Source organism: Carettochelys insculpta, chromosome 1 (assembly GCF_033958435.1).
Source record: "Carettochelys insculpta isolate YL-2023 chromosome 1, ASM3395843v1, whole genome shotgun sequence".
Lineage (NCBI taxonomy): Eukaryota > Metazoa > Chordata > Testudines > Carettochelyidae > Carettochelys > Carettochelys insculpta.
In genome coordinates, this window is record NC_134137.1 from 42,572,254 (window position 1) to 42,589,968 (window position 17,715).

The following is a 17,715-nucleotide window of genomic DNA, read 5'->3' on the forward strand; positions in this document are numbered from 1 at the left end:
TTACTGTAAATTAATTCTATGAAGGACTACAACATGCAGTAGCTGGCAATGGCATTCTATAAATTTTTCGAGGTCATATGGGTTAATAACCTAGGTGCTGATAATGAGTAATAAAGTGATTTAAGAACTTTTGATTCACTATCAACTAAATTGCAGTTATAACTAATCTATTAATGGGAATCAAACATTAAAATTGATCCCAGTTAAATAAGAAAATCAGATAGCCAGGTCTGATAAAAAGAATTTAGTGGGAGTACTTTCAAAAGGCTGAAACAAAAAAAGATCTGAGTGTCACAGACAGCTCTGTGCAAACCTCAGATTCTCTGCTTCACTGAGTTTCTGCTCAGGACAGAACCTCTGGGGACCATGAAGGAGCAAATTAAGTGTCTGTTTGGGATATTACTATTTTGAGGAACTCACATCGTGGTCAAATTCTGCACTGCTCTCCCTGGCCTTATGTCAGCCAGAGGAGGCAAGGACCTCTAGAGCATCACGACCCTCCCCCCACTTTTAGTTTTTGAGAAACCCTCATGCCCCCTGCCTCTTCTTTACCGTTATCCAACCCCCCGCTTTAACAAAAAAAAAATTCAATTGGTAATTTAAAATAAACACAAAAACAAATTTTTTTAAATTAAAAATAAGTACAAATAGTTTTTTCTTGGCCCCTTGTGGCCAGCTGCCTGCGCCCAGTACCAGCCGCCATAGCTGCCTGCACCAGCTGCCTGCCTGCCTGAGCCCTGTGCTGTCAGAGCCACCCTTCCAAGATGACTGAGCCCTGCACTGCCAGGGCCAGCCGCCCGCCCACCAGCCTGAGCCACCCAAGCCCTGCAGTGCCAGGGCCAGTCACCCAAGCCCCCTGAGCCCTGCGAGCCCCCCGCCTGAGCCCCTCCCCCAAAGCCAGGCACCTCCAGCCCCCATCTAACCCAGTCCTTCTCCTCCTGCCCCTTCCTCCCCAACACACACGCACTACCCTTTGCAAGAGGCAGCTAGATCTATGTGGGTCTTCACCGGCTGCCTGCTTTTTATAGTGGCTACACTGGGTTGCCCACGTAAAATGTCAGGGGCTGAGAACCAGAAGCAAAGGCCAGCTTTTTCTTTGGGTGGTGGGGGGAAGGGCTAGCTCAGCTCATGACCCCCTTGGAATTTCTTCATGCCCTCCAGTTTTGGAAACCATGCTCTAGAGGAATGAGAGAAAGAGAGCCTCTGGGCATTGCAGTGAGGACTCCTGCAAAAATAATGGGCCTGGGGGTTCCAGAGAGATTCCACCAACCCACTCTTGCTCCCTGTTCCCACTAGCACACCTTCCCCCTCACTGTACCTTAAATCATACTCTCTCCCCATATTATAATCACGTTTTAAAAGTAAACTGGTGTAGCTGTTCCAGATAGAGGTTCTGGCTAGTGGCATAGCAGGGACAATATTTTTGGAGGGTGTCAGAAAAGTTCAGGGGTGAATAAGTTTCTTGCACCCTTGTGGGACAATCTGAACTCCCTCTGACCTACCTCGATAACTCAGCAGCAGTGTGGGCAGAAAGGAAGAAATGACTTGTGGGCCCTGAAGGGCAGGTAACTCACAGCTCGTTTCCTTTCTTGCAGTTCGGGATGTTACAAATCATAAGGCTAGCCTCAACCACATACTGACCTCAATGGGATTTACATGTACAGAAGGACAGGTATCTCTGAATTACTATAACCATAAAACAACATCAGAGCCTACAGCCACGTTACCATGGAAGACCGACCCACTCAAGGTCAATCTTCCGTGATTTTGTTTCATGCATGTGCAAAACAGCTCTTTCCGGGGTCAAAGTTGACCCAGGAACTCCTCATGAGAAACAAGGATTAAGGAAGATTGATAGGAGAAATGTTCCAGTTGCCCTTCTTCCATGTAGACAGCCACAGCAGTCGACTGCTGATAAGTTGATTTTAGCTATGCAATTGGTGTAGCTAAAATTGCATATCAGCGGTCAACTGCTATATCTAGTATAGACACAGTCAGAGAGAAGTAGCTGCTGTATTTGGAAGCAATAACCAACATATATAGAAACTATTCGTTTATAGGAAGTCTCTCTGATCGAGGCACAAGCTATTTTTATAGTGGGCATGAGGTTTTATAGTTTTGCAAAACTATAAACCCTCTATATAATGGAAACCACTTCAAGCCAGGAGGTCCAGCAGCATCCTCAGCACCAATGTCTCATACATCCATGTGTGTTGTTGGTACAGGTTGAACCTCTGTCACCTGGCACCCTCGGGACCTGACTGTTGCTGGACAACAGAATTTGCCAGACGATGGGAGATCAATATTTTTTATCATGTTACAACACTTCCACTGCTTACTGGGCTCTTAGAAAACATTTTGGGGTAAATTACAGGTAAATAACAGCACACACCACTGAGAGCCAGGACTGGTGGCTGTACAAACTTTATGGGACCATGGGAAACTTGGCTAGATCCATGATAAGAGGTCCATCTTACTAAAATCATGATGGATTACGGATATTGCCAGATGACTGAGTTCTGGATTAGAGAGAACTTCAACCTGTATTACAGTAGGCGAACAGCATGAGTGTACTTGCTTACCATGTTGGAGCTCCTTCTCTAGTTGTTCAGTCCACGTAGGTGCACTGTTCTCCATTTCAGCGTGGGTTGTATCAAATAAATTACCTGGTAGTTCAGATGGTAAAGATGAGTTGCATGTTTCAGCCTGTTGAAAAGTTGGAGACTGTATAACTTATTCATAGCAAAACAAATCATCCTAACATGGACAAGAAGAGAGAAAACCCTTCTGGGTGTCAAAATTCTTTTTAACAACATATGCTTGAAATCACAATGTGGTATGCATGGAAAATTGAACTCTACATATCAGAAACAAGGGATGTGGAACAGCCATCTATAGTTCAGACTTCCACTTTATTTGGGTTACGGGGATTTTAGTCCATCTGCTTGTACAAAGGCTGTAGCACACCACTCCTCAAATGCCAGGAGTTGGGGGCAAGAAGACAATTAGTGGCTGGCAGGGTGGGGAGTCGTTGGCGCCTCTGCACTCACTGCTAAGGAAAGGGGAGAAACATGGCTCCAGCTTGCTCTGCTTTCCTGGCACATTGCTCAGGGGAGGAGAAAGGACTGCCCCCTCACTCACAGGTGGGAACATAAGAACAGCCACACCGGGTCAGAGCACAGGTCCATCGAGCCCAGTATCTTGTCTTCTGACAAGAGCTCAATGCCAAGTGCTCCAGAGGGAGTGAACAGAACAGATAATCACCAAAGTGATTCCCTCCTGTCAAATCCTCCTGTCACCATTCCTACCCATCCTACTAGTAGCCATTGATGAACCTAACCTCCATGAATGTGTCTAGTTCTTTTTTAAACCCTGTTAAAGTCTTGGTCCTCACAACCTTCTCTGGCAAGGAGTTTCACAGGCCTCCCATGTGCTGTGTGAAGAAAAACTTCCTTTTGTTAGTTTTAAACCTGCTACCCCTTAATTTCATTTGGTGACCTCCTAGTTCTTTTGTTATGGGAACAAGTAAATAACTTTTCCAGTATATCATATCCCCACTTAGTTTCCTTTTTTCTAAGCTGAAAAGTCCCAGTCTTTAATCTCTCTTCATATGGCACCTGTTCCTAAGCTCTTACCATTTTTGCTGAGCTTTTCTGAACCTTTTCCAATGCCAACATATCTTTTTTATAATGAAGTGACCACATCTGCGTGCAATATTCAAGATGTGGCTGTAGCATGCATTTATACAGAGGCAATAAGATATGCTTTGTCTTAGGGAGCAATGCAGCCAATACAGCAGAGTGAGCTGGGACTGGGCTGCGCTGTTTCTCCTGCTGCTTTAATTAAAAAAAATTTCCTAATCCATGATTCTTTAATGGGCACATTTACAACCCACACCAATAGGTGGCATTCACTCCCAGCAAAAAGTTAATAAGCAAGTACCACTCAGAATTCTTCAATACTAAGATTTCACCTTTACAATGTACTACAACTGATTTACTAGTATTTTACAAGTATTACAGTTAAGACTGATTAGCAATGGTTTAATGAAAAATTCCATTGTGATCCTTTACTCTTGAGTTTCCAATTTGTTCTCTTTCCCACATACACATTTATTCAAAAATTCAGTAATGAGTAATCAGTCTCTCAATCTCCTCTTCCCCAATCCATTCGAGTGGCAAGCAGTTTAATCAAGGGTGATTCTTGCCAGGGCTACCCATGGTTCTGAGGCCCCTTCCGAAAGCAGCTGCCCTTAGCCTGTGAAAGTCTTGTCTGTGCCTGCCACAAATCTGCTACTTAATTCCACCAGCTCTAGCATCACAAATGGACTTCTCCCATTGACATATCTACAGCCTCTCAGAGAGATGGAATACCCACACTGACAGGAAAATCTCTCTGGTCAATGTAGGCAGTATCTTCACTAAGTGCTACAGCAGCACAGTCTCATGGGAAAGTACAGATAAGCAACACTGAAAGTATAGATAAGCCTTCAGTTGTCTTTTCTCTGATTACACTATTCAGCAGAGTGCATGTTAGTAATCAGAGCAGTGAAATAGTTAAAACAGACTCTGAACCAACTTCATCCCCAGTGTAATTCTGTTAATATTTAAAGGACTACACTGAAGTTACACCAGCGAGGAATTTGGTTCATCATGTTTGAAATGTCTCTGTGCTACCTATCTGGAGCGTCCACCCAAAACAAGTCGCCTGAAACTAGAACACAGAGGAGCCTTCCCAGTGCTCAGGCTCTAGTTAGCTTAAGTAGTTAATTGTGACATCAAAGAGCCTCACCCCTGCAAATGCCCAGCGCACGGCCCTCTCAAAGTATGGGAGTTCTGTGCATTCAGGGTTACACAATCAGGCCTAAAATATTGGACCAAATCTTACTTCTATTGGATAAAATTTACCTCCACGCATAGCGCCTGCAGAAGGCCTGTGCATTGCTGAAATTCCACTTGAGACCTGCACATAATATTTAAGTGGTTCGTAAGTTTCTTGCAGGCCATCTGCATGCGGAAGAATTTCACCCATTCAGAAGTCCATTACCAGACAGAGTCCCACTGACATCACTAGAACCAGTAAAAGTGGCAGAATCTGCAATCTGAATGATCTGCCTCTCAATTTAAACTTGCACTGAAGCCAGAAATCATTTGGATAGGTGTTCAACCTGTTTGTAACCACAGGTGTGACAAATAAAACTAAACAACTGTAAATAAATCAAAACTGCAAATATTTGTTCAAAGTGAACTTACATTTATTTGGACTTTTGTTACTACTGCCAAAATATATGTTATGTTTGCCCCATAGCAATAATTTATAGGTAAAGAGACCAGACATTGCACTTCAGAATCTAGACTTCGGACTCTCTTGTAGGAGTGCATCATCAACAAATGGGACAAATGCATTCCTGATGAAACATCACTGAATTCGACAGGCTTGCACCACATATGAATCTTCCGCAGCATTTAAATACAGAATTGCAAGAGTCATGTTTAAATAAGTAGCCAGGTAGGCATAATGTCTGTTCTACAAAGACAGTGGACTAGTAATCAAAATGGTCCCTGCTTCAAACATTCTTGAGAATAGAGTTGCCAAGCTACCTACCTGTGCCATTTCCTCAACTTTGGAAGATGTCTGGTCGCCCAGAACAAAGTTGTCATATCTGTGAAAAGAATTTAAATGGCTGCTTTGAAGACAAACTCCATAAAATTTTACAAGGGAGCAAATAGCTGGCTTGCTTCCTTTTAATACTCAGCAAGAAGCTTCTGAAAATACTTTTTATGAAGAGTCCACAAAGATTTCAAATGCATTTTAGGATATATGCTTTTCACCTGTCAGGTTGCTTGAATCTGCAACTTGTGCATGTTCTAGGTCAGTGGTTCTCAACCAAGGGTATGTGTACTCCAGGGGGTATGCAGAGGTCTTCCAGAGGGTATATTAACTCAGTGTTTCTCAACCTTTTTTATGAATAAAAATTTTGACTTATTTTATGCTTATCATTTTTTATTTTATGTTCATCTTATTTTATCCTTTTTGCACAATCATAAGTATGATGGCAATTTTATTGCTACAAGCAATTTCTTCCAACCAACTGGTTGCAATTAAGTTGTTTATACAAATGTGTTGCAATGCTAGGAAAAAGAAGTACCTATTTTTTTTTTAAAAAGGTACTCTATTTAAAAAAAAAAAAAGGGGTGGGGGTTGAGAAACACTGTTCCATATGAACAGCCAAGAACGTCCCTCAGATTAGTGGCATTTACACTGTTGCAATGTGAGCAAGGTAATTCTGTGTCAGTCATTTTAAACATGAAAGGTCATTTTGTAATTTTAAATTCTTGTTATTTGGAAAATGAACTAAGTAGTGTGAAGAACCAAAAGTTTTGGCAATATGATTTATAATCTTAAAATGAACTGAGACCTACTTATCCGTAAGGCTGCCTCTCTTTCTGTCTCATACTGACACAGAGGCAATCACACAGAAACCCCACTTGTATAAGAAAGAGCAGGGCTTCTTTGCTGCTGGAAAACCACAGAACAGCGTTCTGGCACTTTTTTCCTGGCACTGCCATTTTGGAAGGTGGCTGGACAGCTCTGACCCACATGTGGCTCTTTCAGAAATCATTTGCAGTTGCCCAACGCTGCCCCTCTCTTCCAGCTCCCCCCCGCTGCGCTGAAAGAGGACTTTACTGGGGGGGAGTTTGGGGCTGCAGGTGGGGAGTTAAGCTGTCTGTGGGGTGGGGGCTGTTTGGGGCTGCAGGGGAGGGTTAAGCCACCTGGGGGCAGTTTGGGGCTGCAGACGGGGGTTAAGCACCTGGGGGTGGGTGGGGTGGTTTGGGGCTGTGAGGATGTTAAGCCTGGGGGTGATTTGGGGCTGCAGGGACTTCCGGCACCTTTTTTCTAGAAAAAAAGCAATGAGAAAAGCGAGAGCTGGCAGACTATTCTCTAAGGCCCAGAGGAACTTGCTCCTACCAGTCCAAAATAATTCTAATTTTTCAACTGTCAGTGCATACTGCAAACCCTAACAATTTTCCCAGATTATGAGGGGTTGCCAGGACTCTGGTGGGAGTCTTTCTAAAGATCTTCAATCATTTTTTGGCTGCTACATTGGATGTTATTATTGGCCAAGGGAGGGCTGTACATGGAAATGTCTTTTTGGAATTGTAAGTTTGTATGTGTGTCCTTTTCCCACTTGTAGACCTTTGTTTAAAAATTAAGTGCCTACTACCCTGACAAAGGGCTCTCAAAATTTTTTTGCCTAATTTTCTATTGCTCCCAGAGGGCTTTGTTTTGCTCCTCCTCTCTCTCTCTGGGGTGTTTTTTGGTTTGGTTTGGTCTTTGTGTGTGTGTGTGTGTGTGTGTGTGTGTGTGTGTGTGTGTGTGTGTGTGTGTGTGTGTGTGTGTGTGTGTGTGTGTGTGTGTGTGTGTGTCCGTCCCCTATCCTGTCTTAGAAAGGCTTTTGTACAATCATGGTTTCCTTTTCGTTCTTAAAGCCTTCACTGGACTGAACCAAATAATTTTATTGTGCTTCAACAACAAGTATAGACTGGCTCGTCAACATGTTCTGTGTATCCAAGTCTCTTCCGAATGTGCTTTGTCATTTGTTTGTAATTTGCTTGCAGGCAAGGAAGAACAGTTGAAAGGGATAGCATTTGTGTTTTTTGCAATGGGGAAGGTTAATATCAGGATCCTTCCCTCCTATAGGGCATCAGCCCCAACCCACTGAATTCTACGGAAAAAATTCCCTTCCATTTCCATGGGTTTTGCAGAATAAGCCTTTATGAGCCTGCTCCACTCCTTTATTTACTTGAAGTTAATCATGTTAATATTCCCATTGAAGTCAATGGAGTTACTACTATGCGCATAAGGTTTTCAGAATCAGATTTAAAAAATATTTAAGTTTTGCTGTAAGCTACAATGATGCTGAACATTCATTAAACACTGAACACAATATATAGAGTTGAGCTTGTGGTATTTCAGAATCTTTACAATTTCTTTCAAACCAAATGCAGTGAGTTTGGTATTCTGTTTTGCAGACTCTCCCAAGTATTATTCCATTAGAAATCAGCAGGAGGGAGAATCTATTGACCATTTCAGCTTTGAATGTGGTATACAGAAGAGTTCTCCACATTTGCAAGTACTGTGCCCAGCCCAATTTTAATTATTCCAAGCAGGGGGACATTCATGACTCCTCTTTTAATAGATCTAGTCATCAGAAAGGTTTGTTCTTGTTTTTGTTTTTAAACTATTCTGGACACATTTTCACTTTCCTCATTTCATCCTATTACTCCTGGTTATACCTCCTCACCCCATACTACATAAAACAAAACAGCAGTTATGTAGCACTTTAAAGACTACCAAAATAATTTATTAGGTGATGAGCTTTTGTGGGGCAGACCCACTTCTTCAGAAGAAGTGGGTCTGCCTCACAAAAGCTCATCACCTAATAAATTATTTTGGTAGTCTCTAAGGCTGGATCTACATAGCGCTCCACTCAGTGGCTTATGCCTGGATTCTCTGTCAGATGGCAATGTATTTCCTTTTAGTATTCTTCTAAGCATTGCATAGTACCCAGCTGCACGCATTATACAAACATTTTCAAAACACATGGTTAAGTAAAGCCAGCATTTCTTTTTAAATGTAACACCTATTTCAAACATGCTATAAAATGAGGGTCACAATTGAAACATCAAATACGAGGTACTGAAAAATTTCACAGGTTTTACTTACTACAATCTTTGGTGTTACAACCCAAAGTTAGTCTCTTAAATAGCTCCATGTAAACACACTTTTTTTTTTTTTCAGCCTTCCATAATTCTTTTCCCCCACAGCAAAACACCACCACAACAAGTGAGGCTGTCCCTTCTGTGCAAACAAAAAACAAAAGTACCATCTAAACAGTCACTAATGCCTAGCTGTTCACAGGCTTCTGCCAGTCAAGCTTACTTACACGGACTTACAGTGCTGCTGCCTATTGTATGTCACTTAGTCTCCAAAGAACTTTACCTGGTGACAAGCAAAGTATTTTAATGCTTTGTCAACACATAAAACAAGTCACGTGCCAAGCCAACACCTAGAAAGGGTGGAGACGTTTTCAGCAGGGAGACATGAATAGGCTATTTAACAATTGGTTCAGATCCACATCAGAATAACCTTGCTATTCATTTTTTAAATTCTGCCTTGTAATGAGTCAAGATTACCTGAACCCAAGACAAAATGTATACATTTGCTGTTGAAAAAAGCAGGATTTTTTCCACAGATTTTGTGTGTACACACACACACACACACACACACACACACACACACACACACACACACACACACACACAGTACTCAGTACTGGCACAAAAAAAGCAATATATATATATATAAAAAAGCATCTTCTATTGCTTTTTCCAAAAATTATTTTAATATTGGTCAAGTCTGCTAAATTGAAGAGGGCATAATCTGTATTCACCTAGAATATACTTTCTTTGGTTTTCATCCACCAAGACTGATCTCACACCAGCACATATTCCTCCTGAAACTCTATTTGCTTTACAAAACAAAAAGGCAATCCTGTAAGCACTTTAAAGACTAACAAAATGATTTATTATGTGATGAGCTTTCGAGGGACAGAACCACTTCTTCAGATCTGGAAATTCTGTTTTCTTTCTCAGTTACACAAATGCTCCTCTATGCTGTTTTGCATCTGCCAAAGCGGGTCTTTGCCCACGAAAGCTTATGCTCCAAAATATCTACAGAGAGGAAGCCGTGCTAGTCTATACACTATCAAAACAAAAAGCAGTCAAGTAGCACTTTAAAGACTAGCAAAATAGTTTAAGTGAGCTTTCGTGGGACAGACCCACTTCTTCAAACCATAGCCAGACCAGAACAGACTGAATATTTAAGGCACAGAGAACCAAAAACAGTAAGCAAGGAGGACAAAGAGAAACAGCCGAGCTGGCTTTTATGTTCAATTTTGGCACATTAACACGTGGTTTAAACCAGGATGGGAACTTTCTGAGTCACTATAGGGGTTCATCTGCATACTTGGCTTAATCTAATTCTTGACCTCCCCCGCACCTCTCCACTCTCTGATTTACTCACCTTGATTATCTTTTTCTGATTTGTCCTCCTTGCTTACTGTTTTTGGTTCTCTGTGCCTTAAATATTGAGTCTGTTCTGGTCTGGCTATGGTCTGAAGAAGTGGGTCTGTCCCACGAAAGCTCACCTAATAAACTATTTTGCTAGTTTTTAAAGTGCTACTTGACTCCTTTTTGTTCCAAAATATCTGTTAGTCTATAAGGTGCCACTGGACTTTTTGGTTTTGGAGATAAAGACCACCTCAGCTACCTCTCTGATACTATGCTGTTTTGCTAGCATGGAACAGGCCCCTGAATACTCCCTTAACAGGGGCCACCTTGGTTTCCACAGAGAAGGTCTGAGAGCTTTCTCTTGGTCCTGCTTCCAGTCCCAGGCTTAGAGGTTATGCCAAGAGTGAAGAAGAGGAAACAGCTGGACTAGACTGCATCAGTGCTTGTGTCTGCTTCCCAGCACTCACAGGGAACCAGTAATTTGCAATTATTTTCACCTTGATGCTTTCTGTCAAGCTGCTTTGCTAACTTGGGAGGAGCTGCCTGGAAACATCTGCAAGGCTATTTCATTGTCCCTCTGTAAACCCCACCTTAAAACTCACCTCTGCTGCAACACAGGAACCCCACCAACTCTTAGACAGCTGATGTGCTGAAAGGACTGTGTAACATGGTTACCTGTATTACCTCATTATTGCCCCTTCCCCCAAGTTTGTTGTTGTATCTACCTGTTGTCTCATTGTAGTGAGTCAGTATGGCCTCCTGCTCATATTGGTGTTACTGGGGGGGGGGGGGTGGGCAGGCATGGCCTGCCCATGGCTAAAAGGCCCCTCTCACAGTGAGGGGGGGCCCACTAAAAACACCCAGTCACCAAATGAATACGGGGGACAACAAAGGAAAAAACAGGGACGGGAGTGAGGGTCAAAGGTTTAGAATGAGGGAGCCGGAAGGGGATACCGAGCAGAGGACCCCGGACAGCGCCCACCGCTCCTCGAAGGTATCCAGGGAGTTGGTGGACGCCGCCCAGAGGAACTCTGCTCGGATTCGTGAGCGAAGGGAGGAACAGAGGTAGGCCCCACAGTCGCAGGTCGCCCCCTCTGCCAGCCCCCTCTCCCTGGTTTTATAGATGGCCATTTTGGCCATGGCCAGGAGGAGGCAGACGAGGAGGTCCCGCGACTTTGTGGGGCCGCGGATGGGGTGTGACAAGATAAGGAGGTGCGGGGAAAAGTGCAGCCAGAACCTCAAGAGGAGGTTCTGGAGGAGCCGGAAGAGGGGCTGCAGCCTGGCGCACTCAACGTAGATGTGCGCCAGGTTCTTCCTCAAGCCGCAGAAGGTGCAGGTGTCTGGGATGGGGGTGAACCGCGCCAGGTACATGCCCATGCTCACCGCTCCATGGAGGATTCTCCAGCTGATGTCCCCGGCGGGCCGTGGGACCAGGGTGGAATAGAGGCTGGCCCACTGGGGCTCCCCACCCTCCGATGGCGGCAAGAGGTCCCACCACTTGTGGTCGGGGTGGGACACGAGGGTGGGGAAGTGGAGCGTGTGAAGCACGAGCGCGTACAGAAGATGTCTAGGCGCGGTTCGGAAGGGGACCGGCTGCAAGGTATGCAGCCGGCTGAGGTGGTGGAGGGGAGGGGGGCGGGCAGGATCGCGAAGCCGGGGGCCCACGGAGAGGTCCGGAGGGCCAGGAGTGAGAGGGGGGCGGGGTGCACCCTCTCGCAGGACCCGGCCGAGGTAGACGTGAGCAGTGGGTGGCAGGGCGGCCTTCACCTCCTCGAGTATGCGACGGGGGGAGCGTAGGCTGGAGAGCCCCATGCGCTGGGCGAGCGCCGGGGCCTCCATCCAGTCTCCCTGGTCGTAGTCCAGGAGGTCTCCGACCCTGGTGATTCCAGCTAGGACCAACCTCCGGCGCACCTCGGGAGACTCCGCCGCCTGCACACGAAGGTGGGGGTTGTGTAGCAGGGGCTCCGTGAGGAGGTCTTCCCCCGTGGTGGCCCCTAAGGACCTGGAGGCTGCAAGCAGCCGCCAAGTGCGGAGGAGGTCCTGGTAGAAGGCCAGCAGCTCCGAGAGGCCTCGCGGACGGTCTCTCCAGGATAAATAAAAGAGCTGCCGGTCGTATCGGAGCCCTCGGTAACGGCGGAGGAAAGCGTGCGCCAGCGTACTCCATGCCGGACTATCTGCACTGTTGGTGTTGGTGTTGAGGAGTCCCTGCAGGGCCCGGAGGCGGAAGACATGGACCCGAGTGCACATGCAAGTCAGGCCCTGTCCTCCCTCCTCCGGGGGGAGGTGGATTACCCCTGCAGAGACCCAGTGCAGTCCTGGCCAGAAAAACTCCAGGATTAACTTCTGGAGCTGGTCCAGGAACTTTGGGGGTGGGACCAGGGTGCTGAGGCGGTACCAGAGCATGGACAGGACTAGTTGGTTCAGCACCAGTGCTCTCCCCCGTAGGGAGAGACACTGGAGCAGCCCTGCCCACCTCCACAACCGCTCAGCGACCCTGCCCTCTAAACCCTGCCAGTTTTCCGGTGGAGAGGGATGCGTGGCGGATAGAAAGACGCCTAGATAGAGCAGCGGACCCGCGCTCCACCGGATGGCCTGAAGCACGGGCGGGAGGCGGCTCGTCTGCCATCCAGTCCCGACCACCAGGCCAGAGCTCTTGACCCAGTTGACCTGGGCAGAGGAGGCTGCCGAGTAGATAGCTTGGCAAGCCTCCAGACGCGCCAGGTCTCCCGGGTCCTGAACCACGAGGAGCACGTCGTCGGCGTACGCCGACAGGACTAGCCGCAGCCCTGCCTCTGGAAGCACCAACCCCGTCAACCTTCGACGAAGGAGACAGAGGAAGGGCTCGATGGCCAGAGCGTACAGCTGTCCTGAGAGCGGGCAGCCTTGTCGTACTCCCCGTCCGAAGCTGACCGGAGCGGTCAGGGTCCAGTTGAGCTTGACCATGCACTCCGAGGCAGCGTACAGCACCCGGAGAAACCCAACGAAGCGGGGTCCGAAGCCGAAGGCCTGCAGGGTGCCCAGAAGATACCCGTGGTCCACCCTGTCGAATGCCTTCTCCTGATCCAAGGACAGGAGGGCGAACGACAGGCCGTCCCTACACCCAAGCTCTAGGAGATCCCGGACCAAGGACAGATTATGGAGGATGGTGCGGCCCGGGACGGTGTAGGTCTGGTCGGAGTGGACCACGTCCTGCAGCACGGACCCCAAGCGACGGGAGATGGCTTTAGCAATGATCTTGTAGTCCACGCTGAGGAGCGAGATGGGACGCCAGTTCCTGAGGTCGCGGGGGTCCCCCTTCTTGGGCAGCAGGGTGAGGACGGCACGCCTGCATGACAGGGGGAGGACCCCGCTTTGCAAGGCCTCAGCCCAGACACTGAGCAGGTCTGGGCCGAGGACGTCCCAAAACACGCGGTAAAACTCCACGGTCAGCCCGTCCATGCCCGGGGATTTGTTGGTGGGCATGAGGCGGAGGGCTTCCGAGAGCTCGGCCAGAGTGAGAGGGAGCTCTAGCCGGTCCCGGTCGCCCGTGCTGACTGACGGCAGTTGGTCCCAGAGCACCCTGCAGGCGTCAGTGTCGGTCGGATCCGGGGAGAAAAGGGTGGCGTAGAAGGCGCGAGCCCTCTCGCGCATCTCCACCGGATCCGTAAGAGGGGTGCCATCCTCCGCAAGGAGGCAGAGGATGTGTTTTTTGGCACCCCTCTTTTTCTCCAGGGCGTAGAAGAAGCGGGAGCCGCGGTCCATCTCCCGGAGGAGTTGGATTCGCGACCTCACCAAGGCCCCCTGTGCCCGGAGGGCGTCGAGGGCCCTGAGCTCGTCCCTCTTCTCCTGGTACGTGCCGCAGAGGGATGGATCTCTGGGGCTGGCGGCTAAACGCCTCTCCAGCTCAAGAACCTCCCGTTCCAGCTGCCCTATCAGCGCGTCCCGCCGCCGGCTGGCCCCCCGAGTATAGTCACAGCAGAAGAGCCGCGCGCGCACCTTTCCCAGATCCCACCACCGCCGTGCCGAGGGAAAAGCACGCCGTTGCTCGCGCCAGGCCAGCCAGAACTCCCGGAAGGACGCCACGAAGCCCACGTCCTCCAGCAGGCTGTTATTGAAGTGCCAGTAGGCTGACCCCCGCTTCCCCAGCGAGAGGGAAGCCTTCACGGCCACCAGGTGGTGGTCCAAGAAGGGGGCCAGCCGCACGCTGGAGGCGTGGGCCCGGGAGAGATGGTGCCGCGAGATGTAAATGCGGTCCAACTGGGAGTGTACAGATTTATGGCCCACCACTCGGACGTAGGTAAAACCAGCGTCCTCGTCCGGGTGGTGGCTGCGCCAGACGTCCACCAGGGAGCGATGGATGAGAAGCTCCCTGAGGACGCCCGCAGCGGCCTGGCAATGCTCGGTCCCTGTGCGGTCCCGCTCCTCGAGGGTGCAGTTGAAATCCCCGCCGAGGACCAGGCACTCGCGAGGATCGATGGTGTTGAGGAAGGCTGCCGCCTGCCGGAAGAAGTGTGTTCTCTCCGGGCCGAGTGTCGGGGCATAGACATTGACGAGATGGAGAGGCAGCCCCTCCACCCGCACCCAGAGATACAGCAGGTGGCCGGGCACAACCTCGACGCTCCCCAGCACCTCGGGCTGCAGGTCTGGAGAGAACAGGGTCACCACCCCGGCCCGGTGGGCCGAGAGGTGACTAAAGTGGACCCCATCTCCCCACTCCAGCCGCCACTTAGCTTCGGCGGCTGGGGTAGTGTAGGTCTCCTGTAGGAAGGTGACCGAGTACCCGCCCTCCCGCAGGAAGGAGAGCACTTGGCACCTACGGAGACCCGACCCGCAGCCCCTGGCATTTAGAGTGGCAAAGATGATCGGCGCCATTTGGAGGGCTGGGGAGGATCCTCGCCAGAGGGAGTACCGACGGTTCCCGTGGGGCCACGCAGCAAACCATGACCAACCCCGAAGGTGACGAGGGCGTCACGGAAGCTGCGGGCCCGTTGGTAAGCTGTGGCGTCCCTCCTCCCGGTCCCCTTGCCCTCCTTGAGAAGGGCCCTCACGGATTCCAAGATGGTATGAAAGTCCCCCCCAGCGCTGGAGGGCGAGAGCAACCTTGTTCTTGGAGCCACGAATGTCCTCCAAGAACCGGCGCATCTCTCTCACCAGCGCATGGGGTGCCGAGGCCTCGAGGTCTCCAGTACCCATCGGCCTTGTGTTCCTTTGGGCCCCACGGCCACAGAAAAGATTGGGGTGGGGACTGGGGTCTGGTTTTGGGGGGGATGAGGGCGGCAGAGGGAGAGCAGCCCCTGAAGTGCTGGGAGAGGGCGATGTAGGGGGGGCCTCCCGAGGGATTACGGTCTCGGGGGCAGGTATGAGTGGGCAGGGATCAAGGGGAGGGGTAGGAGGAGGAGGGGTGGGGGTGAGGGCAGGGGGGATGAGACTCATCAGGGGAAGGGAAGGTTCATGAGGGGGAGGGAGAGGGGGTAGTGGGGAGGGGGAGGAGGAAAAGGAGGGAGTGGAAGGAGAGGAGGGTCTGGAGGGGGTAGGATTGCAAGTTCTGGGGCGGGGCGTTGGCTGGGAGAAGGTACGGGGATGATGGCAGGTGATGGGGCTAAGATGGGAGCAGGGGCGGGGATATGGACAGAAGGTGTCTCGGGAGGAGGGGCTTCCTCGGATGGTGGGGCGGGGGAGGGGGGTAGGGGCGAGGTGCCGACATGCTCGGCAGGAGGTGCCAACTGGTCGAGGGGGTGGGTGTCGGGGTCTTTTGTTTCGGGGCCGAAGGCGGGGGACATGGGAAACTCTGCTTCCCCCAGGGCGCCCAGGGGCTGGCCAACTCCCGTGGGGAGGTCATCCCTAATTAAGGGGGGGTCGCCTCATGGGACGTCCCAAGGCAGAGGGAGGTGGTAATTGAGGGGTCGCTGGTAGATGGGGAGGGGGAGAGTGGAGGGGGTGGGGGTGAGTGGATGGACGGCCCACAGGCCTCCAGTAGGAGGCTGTCCACGTCCAGGGCCACCGGGGTGAGGCCTAGGGCCTCAACCTCCTGCGAGAGGAGGGCGAGGCCAGGGCTCACCTCCTCCGGATGCTCCGCAGCAGCAGTCTGGGTGGCGGCCGGAGGGGTGTCGGGGGAGGGCACGGGTGCACAAAAATCCTTCTCAGCCTCCTCAGGCTCTGGCTCCGGGGCAGAGGGGATGTTACCTTTCTTAGCCGCCACCACGGCAGCCCCCGTCGCCCCCGGCAGATGATCGGTAGCCGGGGGTTCGGCAGGTGGGTCTGGGCTGGCAGCTCTTTTTAGTGCTTTGCGCAGCGCCTCCACCCCGTCCTCCGACAGGGTGGGGTGCCGGGTGCGCACACTCTTTTTCTTTCATTTCCCCCCCACCAGCACCCAGCCCTCCGAGGAGGCGGGCTGGGCAGTAGAGGAGGAGAGGCCAGGGGACAGGGCCGACGAGGAGGAAGGGAGGTAAGAGGGGGGCGGGGCGGCAAGGGGGAGGGACGACCCGCCCCGGGACAGGCCCTCTTCTGGTCCTGCCACCGGCCCCTCCTCCCTCTCCTCCGCAGGCCCGGCTCTTGTGCCCGCTCGGGCGCCAGCGCCTGCTTCTTCTTGCCCGGCACCATGCGGCCGGGCATCCTCCGACGCCCAAGCGGTGATGGATCCGTCCGGGATGAGAGGAGGAGGGTCGGTCCCAGGGCCTGTCGCGGTCGGGGCGCCGCCGATCTCGTGGCTGACGCCCCCCGGGTCGGAGGAGGTCCCGGGCTCCCCTTTGTGCCGGGCCAGGGGGCAATCCCTCCGGACGTGCCCTGCCGCCCGGCACATAAAGCACCGGGCCTCCCCCAGGGTATAGAAGACCCGGTACTGGGCCCCTTGATAGGGCACCAGTGTAGTCCCCTCCTGGACCACCCCGCCCTGTGCTGCCGGCGGCGGCAGTTGGACCCGGGCCTGCCGGCGGAAGGAGAGCACGTGCCGTAGGGCGGGGTCTTTACAGCCTAGGGGGAGGGGACTCAGGACCGTCAAAGGCCGGCCCAGGGCGGTGAGGAATGGCAGAAGGGCAGAGTTGGGAAGGAAGGGTGGAACAGATGAAAAAACCACCTGCACGCCCAGGTCTTCCAGCGGCTCCAGGGGCACGTGCATGCCCCCAACCGCCAGGCCCCTCTCCACCGCCTCCTGGGCGGCGGCCTCCGAAGCCAGGAAGAAGACGATCTTCCCGAACATCCGGGAGGCCGCCACCACGGCCGCGGCCCCCACCACCCGTGCCAACGCCCGCACGTAGGTCTCCACGTGAGGCGAGGCAGCCACCAGGAGGCAGCGGACTCCGTGCCTCCTGGTGAGCGCGGGGAAGGGGCCGCGACCGTTGGGGATGGTAGTCCCAGCAGAGGTGGAAGGAGTAGGGTGCGGGGCGGCGGCCGCCGCCTGGGCATACAACCTGGGGGCCGAGAGGTCGGGGCCCCCAGGAGCGGTGGAGGGAGCAGGGGGAAGGGAAGAAGGGGAGGCTGCACTCGGTGTTTGGGCAGCCTGGGGGAGAGTCCCCACCACGGGAGGTTTGGCCTTCCGGGCGGGGCTCTTGCCCTTTCTTTTCCCCTGGCCCTTCCTGCCCTTTTGGGGGGGAGGGTTTGGGGCTGGGTCGCCAGGGGGCGCCGCGGCGGAGGCAGTAGGAGCCCCGGAGCCTGCGCCCGCACCCTC

At 51.4% G+C, this 17,715-nt stretch overlaps 1 protein-coding gene across 4 annotated transcripts in view; it reads right to left on the minus strand.

Moving 5' to 3' along the window:
* The window catches only part of LOC142008082 (protein O-glucosyltransferase 3-like), an 86,164-nt gene that overhangs the window by 44,608 nt on the left and 23,841 nt on the right, over positions 1–17,715 (minus strand). For 3 of the 4 annotated variants that reach the window (XM_074984953.1, XM_074984971.1, XM_074984962.1), the window contains 2 exons: positions 5,605–5,662; positions 2,583–2,706 (listed from right to left, as the gene is read on the minus strand). In XM_074984953.1, coding sequence (XP_074841054.1) covers positions 2,583–2,706; positions 5,605–5,662 — 182 coding nt within the window. The remainder of the gene's footprint in view (positions 1–2,582; positions 2,707–5,604; positions 5,663–17,715) is intronic. The other variant, XM_074984982.1, reaches the window with a different exon arrangement.